The sequence below is a fragment of the Hemitrygon akajei genome, chromosome 5 (genome assembly GCF_048418815.1).
Source record: "Hemitrygon akajei chromosome 5, sHemAka1.3, whole genome shotgun sequence".
NCBI lineage: Eukaryota > Metazoa > Chordata > Chondrichthyes > Myliobatiformes > Dasyatidae > Hemitrygon > Hemitrygon akajei.
Window position 1 is genome coordinate 120,706,408 of NC_133128.1, and position 17,382 is coordinate 120,723,789.

Here is a 17,382-nt window from a genome sequence, read left to right on the forward strand (position 1 = left end):
TGATAATACAGAATCTGAGGCCACAAACCAGGCACGCCCGGGATCCGCTTCAGTTTGCGTATAAGGAGAAGGTGGGAGTGGAGGATGCTATCACGTATTTGCTGCACAAATCACTCTCTCACCTAGATGGGGTCAGTTGTGCTGTGAGGATTACATTCCTTGACTTCTCTAGTGCCTTTAACACCATCCAGCCCAAGATCTTAAAGCACAAACTAACAGAGATGGGAGTAGACTCTAACATGGTGGATTGGATAGTGGACTACTTGACAGATAGACCTCAGTATGTACGGTTGGGAGACTGTAGGTCTGACACAGTGGTCAGCAGCACAGGAGCGCCACAGGGAACCGTACTCTCTCCGGTCCTGTTCACCCTGTACACATCTGACTTCCAATATAACTCGGAGTCCTGCCATGTGCAGAAGTTCGCTGATGACACGGCCATAGTGGGGTGTGTCAGGAATGGACAGGAGGAGGAGTATAGGAAACTGATACAGGACTTTGTGATATGGTGCAACTCAAACTACCTGCGTCTCAATGTCACCAAGACCAAGGAGATGGTGGTGGACTTTAGGAGATCTAGGCCTCATATGGAGCCAGTGATCATTAATGGAGAATGTGTGGAGCAGGTTAAGACATACAAGTATCTGGGAGTACAGTTGGACGAGAAGCTAGACTGGACTGCCAACACAGATGCCTTGTGCAGGAAGGCACAGAGTCGACTGTACTTCCTTAGAAGGTTGGCGTCATTCAATGTCTGCAGTGAGATGCTGAAGATGTTCTATAGGTCAGTTGTTGAGAGCGCCCTCTTCTTTGTGGTGGCGTGTTGGGGAGGAAGCATTAAGAAGAAGGACGCCTCACGTCTTAATAAGCTGATAAGGAAGGCGGGCTCTGTCGTGGGCAAAGTACTGGAGAGTTTAACATCGGTAGCTGAGCGAAGGGCGCTGAGTAGGCTACGGTCAATTATGGAAAACCCTGAACATCCTCTACATAGCACCATCCAGAGACAGAGAAGCAGTTTCAGCGACAGGTTACTGTCGATGCAATGCTCCTCAGACAGGATGAAGAGGTCAATACTCCCCAATGCCATTAGGCTTTACAATTCAACTGCCAGGACTTAAGAACTTTTTTAAAGCTAGTATTAATGCTTTTTGAGTTAGTGATTCAGATGCATATCATATTATTACTGAGTTAAGTATTGTATGTAATGAGTTTTTGCTACAACAAGTGTATGGGACATTGGAAAAAATGTTGAATTTCCCCATGGGGATGAATAAAGTATCTATCTATCTATCTATCTATTATCCCCCACCTGACCAACACACAGAAACCTTCCACCCAACTTCTATCAGCTATTCCCACCCAACTTCAGAACCCTACAGCAGAGACAAGCTTCTGCTTCATTTCTCACAGGAGGGTTTCCCACCCTCCCCAAAAACACCATTCCCCTATTCCGGAATCTCCCACATTTCACACAAGGCACGGATAGGGGTACGGACCACTCTTCAAACAGCTCTGAGGGAACTCAGATCATTCAGTTGTCACTTAAGTTCAAAGGTCAAAGTAAATTCTCAAATTCCATACACATCACCATATGCAACCCTGAAATTCATTTTCTTGCAGACAAGCTCTGTAAATCCAAGAAACTTAATATAGTCAATGAAAGATCCACCCAACGGGACAGGGAAACAACCAATGGGAAAAAGACAATAAATTGTAGAAATACTAAAAAAAACCGTAATGACTGACACAGTGGCTGTGGCTGCAGCCAATGTCTCCTAGACTGGTTTCAATCTCCTCAGTGGTTCTTGGCTATGGTCTTACTTTTGCAGGTTCTATGGTTTGATGTTTAATGTTCTGAGAGTTACTTGTTCGTATTTGTTGATTGCGTGATTTGCTTTCTTTTGCATGTTTGATGGTCTTGTGTGGGGTTTTTCTTTGAATGGGTTTATGGCTGCCTGCAAGAAAACAATGTCAAGGTTGTCTGCATACTTTGATAATAGATGTACTTTGAACTTTGAATTTAAGCAATAAAGTACTTTGAACTTTAATGAATGAGTAATAAATAGAGAACATGAGACAAGTCCTTTCAAGTGAGTCCATAGGTGTTGGGAACAGTTCAGTGATAGGGGTGAGTGAAGTTATCCCCTCTGGTTCAAGAGCATGGGGTAGTTGTTCCTGAACTTGGTGGTGCAGGTCCTGAGAAGCCTGTACCTTCTTCCTGATGGCAGCTGCAACAAGAGTTGTGGTGCTCCCCGATGGACACTGCTTTCCTGCGATAGCACTCTGTGTCGATGTGCCCAGTGGTGGGGAGGGCTTTACCTGTGATGGACTGGGCTGTGTCCACTACTTTTTGTAGGCTTTTCCCATAGAAGGGCATTAATGTTTCCCTACCAGCAATGAACCGCCAGTCAATATACTCTTCACCACACAGCCATAGAGTTTGTCAAAGTTTTGATGTCATGCCGGATCTTCACAGACTTCTAAGGAAGTAGAGGTGCTGCTGTGTTTTCTTTGTCATTGTACTTGTTTATGGGCCCAGGACAGATCCTCTGAAATGATACCACTGAGGAATGTAATATTGCTGATCCTCTCGGCCTCTGATCCTCCAATAAGGACTGGCTCACAGGCCATCAGTTTCCTCATCCTGAAGTCAATAATCAGCTCCTTTGGTCTCGCTGACATTGAAAATCTGACTGAGTGGTGCCACAGCAACCACCTCACACTCAATCTCCCTCTTATGTGCTGATTTGTCACCATCTTTGATTTGGCCAATTATGGTGTTGTCACCAAACTTAAATATGGCACTGGAGCTATGCTTAGTCTTGCAGTCAGAAGTGCAAAGCGAATAAGGCCGGGGCTAAGCACACAGCCTTGTGGTGCACCTGTGCTGATTGAGACTGTGGAGGAGACGTTGCCAATCAAAACTGACTGGGGTCTGCAAGTGAGGAAGTCGAGGATCCAGTTGCACGAGGAGGTATTGAGGCCAAGGTCTTGAAGCTTATTGATCAGTTTTGAGGGGATGATAGCATTTAATGCTGAGCTGTAGTCAACATGATGAATGCATCTTTGCTGTCCAGAGTTGAGTGAAGAGCCAGTGAAATGGCATCTGCTGTGGGTCTGTTGTGCTGGTAGGCAAGTTGGAGCAGATCCAAGTCACATCTCAGGCAGTTGATATGTTTCATCACGAATCCCTCAAAACACTTCACAGTAGATGCAAGTGATTGATAGACACTGAAGCAGGTCACTATGTTCTTAGGCATTGGTACAACTGAAGCCTGCTTGAAGCAGGTGGCACCTCAGACTGCCAAAGCAAGAGGTTAAAGACAATGGTGAAGCCTCCAGCCAGTTGATCAGCACAGGTCTTTAGTACTCGGCCAAGTACCCTCTCTGGGCTGGACGCTTTCTGTGGGTTCACCTTCCTGAAGGATGCCTCCGAGACTGAAATCACAGCGTCATCAGGTTCTGTGGGAGTTTGTGAAGGTCCCTCCGTGTTTTGACAGTCACGCACTGAGCTTATCTGGAAGCAAAGTCCATGAGACACAGGAGCATCGGACATTCAGCCCATTGGGTCTGCTCTGCCATTCCTTCTTAATCTTATCCTCCTGCATAGGTTTAGTTCCCCAGTTGGAAGCGAACAAATTTTAGGCCAGTATTTGGATTACAATAGAGCTCTTCCAGCATCCCAGTATACTTGGAGTATTGCTCTGGTCGCTTGTGTTAGACCTGGTCACTTCATTGTAGGAAGGATATGGAAGTTTTAGACAGGATGTAGACGAGATTTACCAGGACGACACTGGGACTAGAAAGCACGTCTTATGAGGAAAGGTTGAGTGAGCTAGGGCTTCTTTATTTGAAGTGAAAGAGGACAAGAGGTGACTTGGAAGTGTACACAATTAAAGGCATAGAATGAGTGGATAGCCAGAGACATTTCCCCCAAGCGGAAATGGCTAATGTGAGGGATATAATTTTAAGGTGATTGGAGGAAAGTATGGTGGGGGGGCAGGGTGGTGTCAGAGGCAAGTACTTTTCCCCCTACACACAGAGCGGCGAGTTCATGCAACCTGCTGCCCGAAGAGGTGACAGATATATTAGGGACATTTAATCAGAATCATTTTGAACATCACTGGCATACATGTTGTAGAATTTGTTGTTTTGCAGCAACAATACATTGCAAATAATTTTAAAACTACAACTTTCAAAAAGAAATAGATTTTAAAACATTAAACTGAATAAGGTGTGCAAAAAATCAAAAAAAGGAAAAATATTGAGGTAGTGTACATGGGTTCATTGTCCATTCTGAAATCTGATGAAGCTGTTCCTTAAAAGTGTGTCTTCATGTTAGGAAATTGAGATCAGCACGTGGAAGGAGGAAACATGGAGGGCTCTGTGGGAGGGAAGGGTTAGATTGATTTTAGTGTAGGTTGGCATAACATTGTGGGCCAAATGGCCTTACTGCACTGTGATGTTTATTTATAAGCAACTCCTGGGAAAGGAGAGATTGTTTAATCAACATTACAGGACAGTCGAGTACACATGGACTACCCTGATAGATGGGAAAGGAGCAGAGATTCACAAGTACTGTACTCGGGTATGAGGGAGCTGGGAGGTGACGTTGAACCAGCAAGACCCTGGACCAGATACAGCTGGGGTCTCTGTCCGTTCTGCTCACCACACTTCAGAAGGACAGGAAGGTCCCAGGGAAGGTTTGGAAAAGGTACACTGGGACAATGCCAGGGAGGTGGGATTCTAGCCCCAGGGTGATTCTTGTGAAACAGAGAAGGTTGGAGGAGAGACTGGACAAGTTTAAAAGGAGATGAGATGTACAATTACTTCCCAAGCTGACATGAACTGAGACCATTCAGCCCACCTATGCTGTAATAATTCTACAGTTCTAACATCAGCACCACTATTGCCATCTGAGATTCCAGCAGTGACTGTTCCTTTGTGCACTTCCAGAGAGTGAGCAGGTTGTCTCCTCCGAACGCTGGGTCCAGCGAGCGGCCATTCTCCAGGCAGACGGATGTGACAGGTTCCTGGCTGAGCAATGCTGTAGCTTTGGTGAAGCCTGATCTCCGATGACCCACCAACCTGAAAGATCAGGCTTCAGAGGTCAGCAGGAATCTTTATGGCCAATGGACCGAGTCCAGACAGGATCTAACCCCCTTCACCCCCATTTCTCAACACAATACTTCAAACGCCCGAAGTCTGAAACAAACCCTGGAAACACGACAGTGCATGCAGCATCTGTGGATCCCCCATTCCGCAAATCCAACACTTCTACCATGTCTCCCTGCCAAACGTTTCCAGAGTTCAGTCTTCACTGCCTCCCCAGTATTCACACAAGAACGTGCCAGGCTGACAGACGGACACAAAATGCTGGAGAAATTCAGGTCAGGTGGCACCTATAGAGGGTAATAAACCATTGGCATTTCAGCCCAAGACCCTTCATCAAGACATGACCCAAAATACCATCTATTCATTTCCATAGATGCCACCTGATCTGCTGAGTTCCTGCAGAATTGTGCGCATGTTACTCTGAATTTCCAGCATCTGCAGAATCTCATCAAGTCGGCATGCCATCAAAAACACCGGCAGACTTCTATAGATGTGTGGTGGGAAGTGTGCTGACTGGCTGCGTTACGGCCTGGTACGGGAACACCAATGTCTTTAAGCGGAAAATCCTTCAGAAAGGTCGTGGATTTGGCCCAGTACATCACGGGTAAAACTTCCATAACCACTGAGCACATTTACATGAAACATTGCCATAGAAAAGCGGCATCCAACATCACAGATCCTCACTACCCAGGCCATGGTCTTTCCTCGCTGCTGCCATCAGGTAAAAGGTACGGAGCATCAGGACTCAAACCACCAGGTTCAATAACAGTTACTACCCCTCAACCGTCATGCTCTTGCACAAAGGGCATAGCTACACACATTTAAGGACTCTGCTAGATCGTTATTTCATGCTCGTTATTTAATGCTATTAATTATATTTGCACAGTTTGTCGTCCATTGATCCTGTTTACAGTTGCTGTTGTATAGATTTGCCAAGTGCGTCTGCAGAAAAATCGCAGGGTTGTATATGGTGACATGCATGTACTTTGATAATAAATTTTAGTTTGAACTTTAGAATCTCTTGTAGTTAAGCTTGACAGGGGGTTTAAGTTGGAGGGTTCCAGCTGCCTGGATCTAAGCAGTTTCACACAGTGCCTTGAGCCAAGGTTCCTCACTGGGTGGGTGTCTCTCCCATGGTCTTGTGCCTCTTATTGAAGATGTGCTAGCATTGGAGAGGGTCCAGAGGGGGTTCCAGGAATGAAAGGGTTAACACAAGGAGCATTTGGTAGCTCTGGGCCTGTACCCACTGGAGCTTAGAAGAATGGGGAGGGGTGGAAATCTCATTGAAAGCTATAAAATATTGAAAGGCCTAGATACTGGATATTTTTGATAGTATGGGAGTCTACGACCAGAGGGCAGAGCCTCAGAAGAGAGGAACATCCATTTAGAACAGATGAGGAGGGAGGTGAATCTGTGGAGATGGCTGTGGAGGCCAAGTCAAGTGGAGATTAATTGGTTCTTGATTAGTTAGGGCATCAAAGGTTACGGGGAGAATGGGGTTGAAAGGGATAATAAATCAACCACAATGGAATGGCGGAGCAGATTCGATGGGCTGAATAGTCCACTTCTGCTTCTAAGCCTTATGGATATCTAGTAACCCCCTCACACACTCCATCATATACCCCCTGCCTGACCAACAGCCCATCTGTCCACCTCCAGCCCAGATCAAGGAGATCCCCATTTCTCACCAGACACAAAAGGGCTAGGCTCATGGGCTCCACTTCCTGCAGGTGCCTTCGACACGACCTGGCTCCAGACTTCGGGGGGCAGCAAGAGGAGACGCTCCACGACCTGCGGGATGGAAGAACAGCAGCAAGTGGAACCACGGCTGAGCAACAGCCAGGACCCTTCAGGACCTGAAGGAATCTCAAGCAAAAGAAACAACACAGCAGATTTATTATCTCTTCCAACCCCATTCTCCCCGTAACCTTTGACGCCCTTCAGCCCAACTAGTCCACTGAGCTCACCCAGACAGATCCAATTTCCAGCACTCAGCCCGTATCCCTCAGACATGTACCTACCCAACTGCTTCAAGTATTAAGGTCCCTGCCTCCTCCACTTCCTCTGACAGCCCATTCCAAACCCTCACCACACTGCGTAGAGCTCCCTCCACACTGTCCCATCACACACTCCCAAGGTCAGACACAGAGTGAAGCTCCCTCTACACTGTCCCACCACACACTCCCAGGGTCAGACACAGAGTGAAGCTCCCTCCACACCGTCCCATCACACACTCCCAGGGTCAGACACAGAGTGAAGCTCCCTCCACACCGTCCCATCACACACTCCCAGGGTCAGACACAGAGTGAAGCTCCCTCTACACTGTCCCATCACACACTCCCAGGGTCAGACACAGAGTGAAGCTCCCTCCACACCATCCCATCACACACTCCCAGGATCAGACACAGAGTGAAGCTCCCTCTACACTGTCCCATCACACACTCCCAGGGTCAGACAGAGTGAAGCTCCCTCTACACTGTCCCACCACACACTCCCAGGGTCAGACACAGAGTGAAGCTCCCTCTACACTGTCCCATCACACACTCCCAGGGTCAGACACAGAGTGAAGCTCCCTCCACACCATCCCATCACACACTCCCAGGATCAGACACAGAGTGAAGCTCCCTCTACACTGTCCCATCACACACTCCCAGGGTCAGACAGAGTGAAGCTCCCTCTACACCATCCCATCACACACTCCCAGGGTCAGACACAGAGTGAAACTCCCTCTACACCGTCCCATCACACACTCCCAGGGTCAGACACAGAGTGAAGCTCCCTCTACACCGTCCCATCACACACTCCCGGGGTCAGACACAGAGAGAAGCTCCCTCTACACTGTCCCATCACACACTCCCGGGGTCAGACACAGAGCGAAGCTCCCTCTACACCATCCCATCACACACTCCCGGGGTCAGACACAGAGTGAAGCTCCCTGTACACTGTCCCATCACACACTCCCACATTCTGTAATAATAAAAAAATTCAGAAAATGCTGGAGACACTCAGGTGAGGGAGAATCTGTGGGGAGAGAAGGTGGTTTCTGTCTGAGGCACAGACTGCAGAACTGGCATTCATAGCCAGAGCTTTGGTTGGAGACGAGATGGAATCCTTCCTGTAGCCGTTTCCAGCTGTCAGCTGGCGCCTACACTGGAGGGGAGGATGAGGGGTGCTGGAAGAGAGGGAGATGCTTCCTGAGGGAGGGGACACCTGGAGAGAGACGAGTTTGAGAACGGGAGTCAGATGGAGGATGAGCTGGAGCCCTGGTGAGTGTTCCACACCCTCCTTCACACACAGAATGTATCCCACCGCAGCTCTCCAATCTCCACAAGGTGGGGGTGGTCACAGCTGGGTGAGGCAGCTCCTCCCACTGAAGACAAGCTGGGACAATCCTCCAGTTTGGACAAGACACTCAAGAGCTTCCCCACGGGGGAGGGGCTGAAAGCTGGTCCTAAGCCGAATGGGACCTGTGTTGTGACACCTCTCATTTAACCTCACCAGGTCAAATAAAGAATAGCAGATTTACTATCCCTGACATCTGTGAAATCTGTTGTTCTGCTGCTGCAGTACAATGCAAACCATGAAAAGTTACTGTGAATTACCCTAAAAAATAAACAGAGCAAAAAGGAAGTTAAGTCGTGAGGTAGTGTTCAAAAATCCGATGGTGGAGGGGGAAGAAGCTGTTCCTGAAATGTTGAGTGTGTTTCTTCAGGCTCCTGTACCTCCTCCCTGATGGGAGCAATGAGAAGAGGGGATGACCTGGGTGACTGGGGTCCTTAATGATGGATTCTGCCTTCTTGAGGTAACACTTCAAGGTGTCCTCAATGGTGGAGAGGCTAGCACCATGACAGATCTGGACGAGTTTACAACCCTCTGCAGCTTTTTCCCGGTCCTGTGCAGTAGCTCCCTCCACACCAGACAGTCAGAATACTCTCCACAGAACACCTTTAAAAACGTGCAAGAGATGTTGGTGACATGCCAAATCTCATCAAGCTGGTGTGCCTTCACGATTGCATCACCATGTTAGACCCAGTTGAGATCTTCTGTGCAACACATAGATGCTGTGATTTGCTGATCTTCTCCAGCAGGGTGAAGCTCAAGATTTCTCACATCCAGGAACTTGAAACTATTCACTCTTCCACTGCTGACCCCTTGACGGGGACTGGCGTGTTCACTCGACTTCCCTTCCTGAAGGCCGCAACCAACTCCCTGGTCTTACTGAGATTGAGTGCAAGGTTGTCTCGACACCACTCCTCCAGCTGGTTCACCTTGCTCCTGTATGCCTCCTCATCACCGTCTGAGACTCTGCCAACAGTTGTGTCATCAGCAAATTTGTAGGTCGTGTTTGAGTTGTGTCGAGCCATGCTGTTGTGCGTGTAGAGAGAGGAGCAGTGGGCCAAGCATGCATCCTTGAGGACACACACTCCATCTAATCTGTTCCCCACTGCCTTACCTCTTTACCCCTTGGATCCATTTTTGTGGATTTTTTTTTAAATGGGATAGTTTAAAGGAGAGGACTGTTCTTTATTTTGAAATACCCAGTGGTGGGTTTCTGAAACACACTGCTGGGGTAGTGGAAGCAGATACAATAATGACAATTAAGAGGCTGGTAGACATGTGAAGGCAATGGGGAGGGGATATAGACTGTGATGGAGGAGGTTTAGTTTAATTCAGCATCATGAGCCACAAGATTACAAGACCTAGGAGCAGAATTAGGCCATTCACCCCGACTATCTACCTCCACTTCATACCCAATGACTTTGCCTGCACAGTCGTCCACAGATTCACCACCCTCTAGCTAAATAACTTTCTCATCTTTTCTAAAGGACAGCTCTCTATTCTGAGGCTGTGCTCTCTGATCCTATGGTCCTCCACTATGGGAAACATACCCTCCACATCCACTCTGTCCAGGCCTTTCAATATTCAATAGGTTTCAATGAAATTCCCCCTCATTCTTCTAAACTCCAGCGAGTTTAGGCCCATCGCCATCAAACTCTCTTCATACATTAACCCTTTCATTTGCCAGATTCACTCAGTGGACTGAAGGGCTTCTTTTACAATACATGTTCAAACTTCAGGCCGCCATCAGCTGTCAATATTGGGTCATTTCCTTCCAGTCTTTAATTTCCCTGAGGTCCCTGAGTTGAATATCTTTCCTACTGTGCCGTATTGTATTTGAGACTGTTAAATGTCTAAATGCTCACCCCTCTCTACTCAGAGGTTCGAACACCTTCCATCCATCGACTCCAGGAGCAGAGTACATTTTCCTTCACCCTACCAAAGTGCTTGCTGAAGGATCTCGGCCCAAAACATCGACTGTTTATTCACTTCTGTAGTTCACCTAACCTGCTGAGTTTCTCCAGCATTGTGTATGTTTCTCTGGATTTCCAGAATCTCTTGTGTTCAACCCACTAATCCGCTTTCTCAGAACCTGAACAGCTTCAGATAATGCCTTGAATTCCTGTTTCCGTTGAGGGCCTGGTGTCCAACAGCTTAACCAACAAAAATCCCCTCCACAGGGATCTGGGATCCGACACACTGGCTGCAGTTTTAGCTCATGGGCAGCAGGGGGCAGAGTGGGGCCACAGCTGCAGCTCAGACTCCCCAAATTTCACAGCACCAGACCATTCAGCCCTTCCAGTCTGATCCTGTTTAACAATGATAGGATACATCAGGGACATTTAAGAAACACTTAGATAGGAATATGGATGACAGAAAAATGCAGGGCTGTGAGAGGGACAAGTTAGATTGATCTTAGAGTATTGTACCAGGTAAGCACTGTATTGTGGGCCAAAAGGGCCTTTACTGTGCTGTTCTATGTTCTAGATCCGATTACAACTCCAATTCTGCATTGCTCTAACCCCCGTAACTTTTCCCCTCTCAGCACCAGTAACATCTTAATTCCCTTGTTTAGCAATAATTGTTCTACCTTCAGCTTTAAAATGCACTTGGACAGGTATGTGGATAGGAAAGGTTTAGAGGGATATGGGTCAAACTACTTAGATGCAAATCTTGGTCAGCACGGACCAGCTGGACCCGGTCCCCGGCTGTGTGACTGAACCGCCAATATTACATCTCATTTCTCACAAACACGTGAACTATTTGTTTAAAGAACACTGGCCCTTGCTTCTAAATTTCACCCCCCTCAGAGGAAATATTGTTCCTCTAGCAACCATATCAAGACAATTTGGTGTTCCCACTGCATTCAAGTCCCCACCCCTCACTCCAACATCCAGCAGGTACAAGCCAAGCTTGTCCACCCTCTCTAGCAAAGCTCAGCTGCTTTCCCAAGGAATCCCTAAACCTTCTTGGAGCCATTTTCAATGCAACAGCCTCACTCAGGGAGCCCGGTGATGTGGGTACTTGGTTTCAATAGGAACCCGTTTAACGGCAGCAACCCGATACATTGTCCCAACTCTTGTTCAGGAGCATTTGATGGCTCTGGGGCCGTACTCACTAGAATATAGAAGAATGGCGGGGGGGGGGGGGGGGGTGAAAGAATCTTATTGAAACCTACTGAAAATTGAATGGCATAGATAGTGGATATGGAGAGGATGTTCCCTATAGTGGGAGAGTCTAGGACCAGACCGCAGTCTCTGAATACAAAACATCCATTTAGAACAGAGAAGAGGAGGAATTTCTTTAGCCAGACTGTGGTGAATCTGTGGAATTCATTGCCACGGAAGCCAAGTCATTGGGTATATTTAGAACAGAGTAGTATAGCACAGTACAGGCCCTTCGGCCCACAAAGTTGTGCCGACCCTTAAAGCAGAGGTTGATCGGTTTTTATTTAGTAAGGGTATCAAAGGTTACTGAGAGGAGACAGAAGAATGGGGTTGAGGGATAATAAATCAGCCATGATGGAATGGCAGAGCAGACTCGATGGGCTGAATGGCCCAATTCTGCTCTTATGTCTTACGGCCCATCTCAATCCCGCCTCTCCTCCCAATCTTCTCTGCTCGAAGAGAACCACCTTGGGCTTCTCCGTTCTGACAGTGGGGCTGGAAACCCTCCTCCCTTGAACCATCCCAGCGAATCTTTCCCACACCCTCTGAGACCCGCCCCCCCCACCGTCCTCCCGAGGTGTGGCGACCAGAACCAGACACGGTTCTCCAGCTTGTCTGATCCAGAGAGTGCCGATGGGTCAACAGTACCCCTACTCTGTAGACCGAGGATCACTTCAGACATTGTCTGTCTGGTTTTTCACTGACTATTATATTTCTGTGTTTTACAGTGAAGGCGGGGTGACACATAGTTTGATAATAAATTTACTTGTGAACTTTTACACTTTATGAGCACATTCTCGATATACAGGGAATTGTATCCATGTGGATCCAGGTCCCCTGCACCAACACACCCTCTCAAGTATGCCCTGGACTCTAGCCAACACTCATCCCCCCTTTCCTCAAACCTCCCAGCATGAACTTCCATCGGGCACCCGCCCACCCTTCCTGTCCATGGCCCCTCAGCAGCTCCCTCGCTGCAGTGAGGACAACTCCCCCCTGCACGAGGTGAGGAGAGCAGCTCTGACGCTGCACGACCCCACCCCATCCTCCTCTCCCTGCCCCCTCACCCTCTGCTCAGGCCCCAGGTGAACACAGGCTGCTCCGGTTTATGGAATCTGCTCGCAAACTGAATTTGGTAAAATTTAGTAGTGTTTATTGCCCATCCCTGACTGCCCCGGGGGGGGGGGGGGGCATCACCTTGAACCATGTGTATTTCTGGGGAAAGGTGATGGAGTTCCACAGTTTAAACCCAGTCATGCTGGAGAATATTGAGCAAAACTGATGCATTTCCCAGTCAAGGTGATGCGAGACTGGGGTGGATTCATAATAAACCTGAACTGCAAGGCCGAGACCTCACAGTGATAGAACCCATGCTGAGCCGTTAATCTGCTAGATTCATCGACCTGCACCTAGATTATTCACCCTTTCCCTGTAACTCAGATGCTCGAGTCGTGGCAACATCCTTGCACGAAGGAAATTTACTCCGTCAGTCTTGTTGATAGCTTTCCTGTAGGTAGGTGACCAGAGCTGTACACAATACTCCAAATGAGGCCTCACCAACATCTTGTACAAATTAAGCAAAACATTTCAACTCCTGTTTTCCATAAACCAAAGCACGCACACAGGCCAGGCAGCATCTGTGGAAAAGAGTAAACAGTCAACGTTTTCAGCCAGGCCCGTCATCAGGACTGGAGGAAAAAAAAGATGCAGATCGACGATATAGATGACAAACAGTAGACCCAGCACCGATCCCTGCGGCACTCTGAGTCACAGGCCTCCAGACAAAGCAGGAACTATCTACCACCACTCTCTGGCTTCTCCCGCAGAGCCAATGACTAAACCAGTTTACCACCTCATCCCCAATGCCAAGCGATTGAACCTGCCATGTGGGACCTTCTCAAAGCCCAAGTAGACAACATCCACTGCTTCGCCTTCATCAACTCTCCCAGCAACTTCCTCAAAAACACAACAAGATTAGACATGCCCTACCACACACAAAACCATTAATCAGTCCCCATCCGTCCAAATATCGTACTTCTGGTCCCTCCAAATACCTTCCAAGGACCATCCTTCATCAGATCTGCAGAGGAAGGTGGAGGAAGCCAGAATAAGGTAGGAGGGAGGAGGAGGAGGAGGAGCTGGTAGGTGAGACCAGGAGGGTGGGTGGGGGAGAACTGAAAGGCTGGAAGAGCAGAAGGACTGAAGGAGGACAGTGAGAGGAGAGGAGAGTGGACTATAGGAGAAAGGGAAGGAGAGGGTCTAGAGGGAGGAAATGGGGAGGTGAGGAGAAGGGAAGGTGTGTGAGGGGAATCAGAATGGGAAATGGGGAAAAAGTGAGGGGGAAAGGGGAATGTTGTCAGGTTCTGGGAGAGAGCTGACAGCTGAATCCCGGTGTGGAGAAGAGGGAGTGACCGGGAGCAGGTCATTGGGGCCAGATATCCCTCAGTCACCCAGAACATGCAGCCTCACGATCCTAGCCAGAGCTGGTACTGACTAATCCAATCAACCCCACCCCAATGAGGCATTCCCAGGACCAACCTCCGGCTGCCGTTTCATGTCCTCAAACACCTCCAGCGGGTGAGGGTCGGGTTTGGCGTGTCCCACCAGCGTTGGGCCGAAGACTCGGGCCAGATTTCTTTGATCCATCCTGCATGCTGGGCTGCGAATTACCCTGGTCAGGGGAGACAGGCAGGGAGGGGTCAGCCAGTCAGTTCAGGTGTCTCCCCCACCCAACAGCAGCTGAAGGGCGAGGGGGCATCACATCTGACCCAACGTCCACTACCACTGTCCCAGATTCCCCCACCCCCATCATGTCGGGACACTCTCATAACCAGACAACAGAATACCAACATGGTTATTCAGAGCAGCAAAGATTGCTGAGGCTATGACCAGTATCTTCATAACCTCTCTGGCCACAGGCGAGGTCCTGAAGGACTGGCGAGTAGCTCATGTTGTCCCATTATTCAAGAAGGGAACCAGGGATAATCTCGGAATCTTCTGACCAATGCGTCTCATGAAGTTACTGGAGAGAATTTAGGGATAGGATTTATGAACATTTGGTAAACCATGGCCTAATTAGGGAGAGGCTGCATAGCTCTGTGCAGGGCAAGTTATATTACTAACTTGATTTGAGCTTTTGTTAAAAAAATTAGGTTACAATGGTGACTGATGAAGGTAGCAGTGTAGATGTTGTCTTCATGGACGTCTAAGGTGTTTGACAAGGTCCCTCATGGAAGACTCATCCAGAAGATTAAAATGCATAGGATCCTTGGTGTATTGACAGTTTTGATTCAGAACTGGCTTGCCCATAGAAGACAGAGGGTAGGGGTTGAAGGGTCTTATTCTAGCCAGAGGTCTGTGATTAGTGGTGGTCTGCAGGGATGCGCTCTGGGACATGCTTGCCTTTATTAGTCGAGATATTGAGTTCAAAAGTCAGGAAATTAAGTTGCAACTTTATAAAACTCATGTTCAGCCGCGTCTGGAGTACTGCGGACAGTTCTGATCTCTCACTAAGGGAAGGATGTCGAGGCTTTGGAGAAGATGCAGAAGATGTTTGTCTGGATTAAGGGCATGTGGATAAATTCAGGTTGTTTTTACTGGAGTGGCAGAGGCTGAGGGGAGATCTGACAGGTTTTTCCATTGAGAGTAGGGGAGATTCAAACAAGAGGACACGAGTTGAGAGTTAGGGGGCAAAAGTTTAAGGGTAACATGAGGGGGAATTTCTTTACTCAGAGAGTAGTAGCTGTGTGGAACGAGCTTCCAGTAGAAGTGGTAGAGGCAGGTTTGATATTGTCATTTAAGGTAAAATTGGATAGGTATATGGACAGGAAAGGAATGGAGCTGAGTGTGGGTCAGTGGGACTAGGTGAGTGTAAGCGTTGGCATGGACTAGAAGGGCCAAGATGGCCTGTTTCCGTGCTGTAATTGTTATATGGTTATAAGATTATGAGAGGTATAGGCAGACACTCTATTCTTTTCACCCCCATGTTGAAATGTAGAAAATCAGAGGGGATGCATTTAACAGTCTGGGGGGGGGGGGGGGTGCTAGTTTAGAGGTGGGTGCCTGGAATACATTACTAGGGGCAGTAGTAGAGGCAGAAACATTAGGGACTTTTAAGACACGTTTCGATAGGCACACAAATGTGAGGGAGATGGAAGGGTATGGACATTGTGCAGGCAGTTTAGTTGGCCATTTGATTACCAATTTATTTGGTTCGACACCACACTGTGGGCCGAAAGACCTGTTCCTGTGTCGTACTGGTCCATGCTCTGAGAGAGTAATGGAACTCCCTCCACATCCCAGGACCACCCTCCCCACAACCCCAGGCAGGATGGGTGCTGGAGGTCACAAGGCCAAACTTCTCCAGGCAACCTGCCCAGACCGTCAGCACCTCTACCCCTCACTGAAGGGCAATCGGTCAGGAGAAGGGGGCTGTGAACAGGCCTCTCCCACCTCAGATGGGATCCCACAGCCCTAACAAAGGCTCCAAGCCAAAGGGGCACGGTAGTGCAGTGGTCAACATAACATTATCACGTTACCAGCTAGCCAGGTTCGATTCCCACCGCTGTCTGTGAGGAGAGTTTGTACGTTCTTCCCGTGACCGCATGGGATTCTTCCCACAGTCCAAAGATTACGGATTAGAAGGTTAATCGGTCACGTGGGTACATCTGGGTGGAGTGGTCTCATTAGGCCAAAAGGGCCTGTTACCGAGCTGCATCTCTAAACATAAACCTGGTGGATAAAACCCCAGGGGTTGGTGGTCAAGTGTCACGGAACTATCGCCGGCGGGAGAGCCTGAAATGGCTGCTCACCTGTGCAGGTGCGAGACAAGGTAGGCCAGGGTCTCACGGTTGGCGCAGGGGAGGGTGGCCAGGGCTCGGCACAGCTCCACCTGGCTGTGTTCGGCAGGGAGATCTGAAGAAACAGAAACCGTGTCCATAGTTTACCACGCGTCCATTACACACTCACACCTACCTTTCCTCTTCCCCCCCCCCCACCCCACATAGACACAGCCCACCAACCACCTCCTTTACACACCCCACCACGGACCTCTGTCCACACTCCCCTCCCCATGTCTCCTGCCCACCACCCCCCCATCCAGTTCCAACAACTCCCCACCCCACAAGCACCAGGGAAGTATTTACAACACAGACAGTGGAAACACCAACGACATCAAGTGGAGCCCAGCACGACCACCATTTCTACCCAGAACCAGGGCTGACTGTCACTGGACAGCCCTTACCTACCCACTCCCCTTCCTCACCCCCCCCCAATGCTCCCTGGATGAGGTTCCAGTACCTCCCCACTGAACCTCACCCACGTCACTGTGTATCTCCTCAGCTGTCCAGAGAGCTGTCCCAGGCTGCACTGTCCAAGGTAATCCCAACATTCCCGTTCCCCGCCCCATCCCTGGGGAGCCCTCCCGTAACAAGCACATCCTTTCCTGTGTCCACACCCCACAGCTGTCCACCAATCCCCAGCAGAGACTCAACACGGTCTCAATAATCGCAGTTCGGGGCGACACGGTAGTGTGGCAGTTAGCATACATCAGATATTTTGCAGATGCTGGAAATCCAGAGCAACACACAAAATGCTGGAGGAACTCAGCGGGGTGGGGCAGCATCTAGGGAGAGGAATGAGCAGCTGACATTTCAGGCCAAGACCCTTCAGCAGGCCTGGAAAGGAAGGGGGAAGATGCCAGAATAAGAAGGGGGGTGGGGAGGCGGGTAGGGAAGATTCCTTCTCCAGCCCTTTACCTTTT

General features: G+C 48.8%; 1 protein-coding gene across 1 annotated transcript in view; it reads right to left on the reverse strand.

Annotated features, from left to right (window-relative positions):
* LOC140728118 (rac GTPase-activating protein 1-like) overlaps positions 1 to 17,382 on the reverse strand; it is a 144,193-nt gene that overhangs the window by 108,192 nt on the left and 18,619 nt on the right. The window contains exons 12-14 of the mRNA XM_073046332.1: positions 16,433 to 16,535; positions 14,160 to 14,292; positions 6,804 to 6,906 (exon numbers count right to left, since the gene is read on the reverse strand). Coding sequence (XP_072902433.1) covers positions 6,804 to 6,906; positions 14,160 to 14,292; positions 16,433 to 16,535 — 339 coding nt within the window. The remainder of the gene's footprint in view (positions 1 to 6,803; positions 6,907 to 14,159; positions 14,293 to 16,432; positions 16,536 to 17,382) is intronic.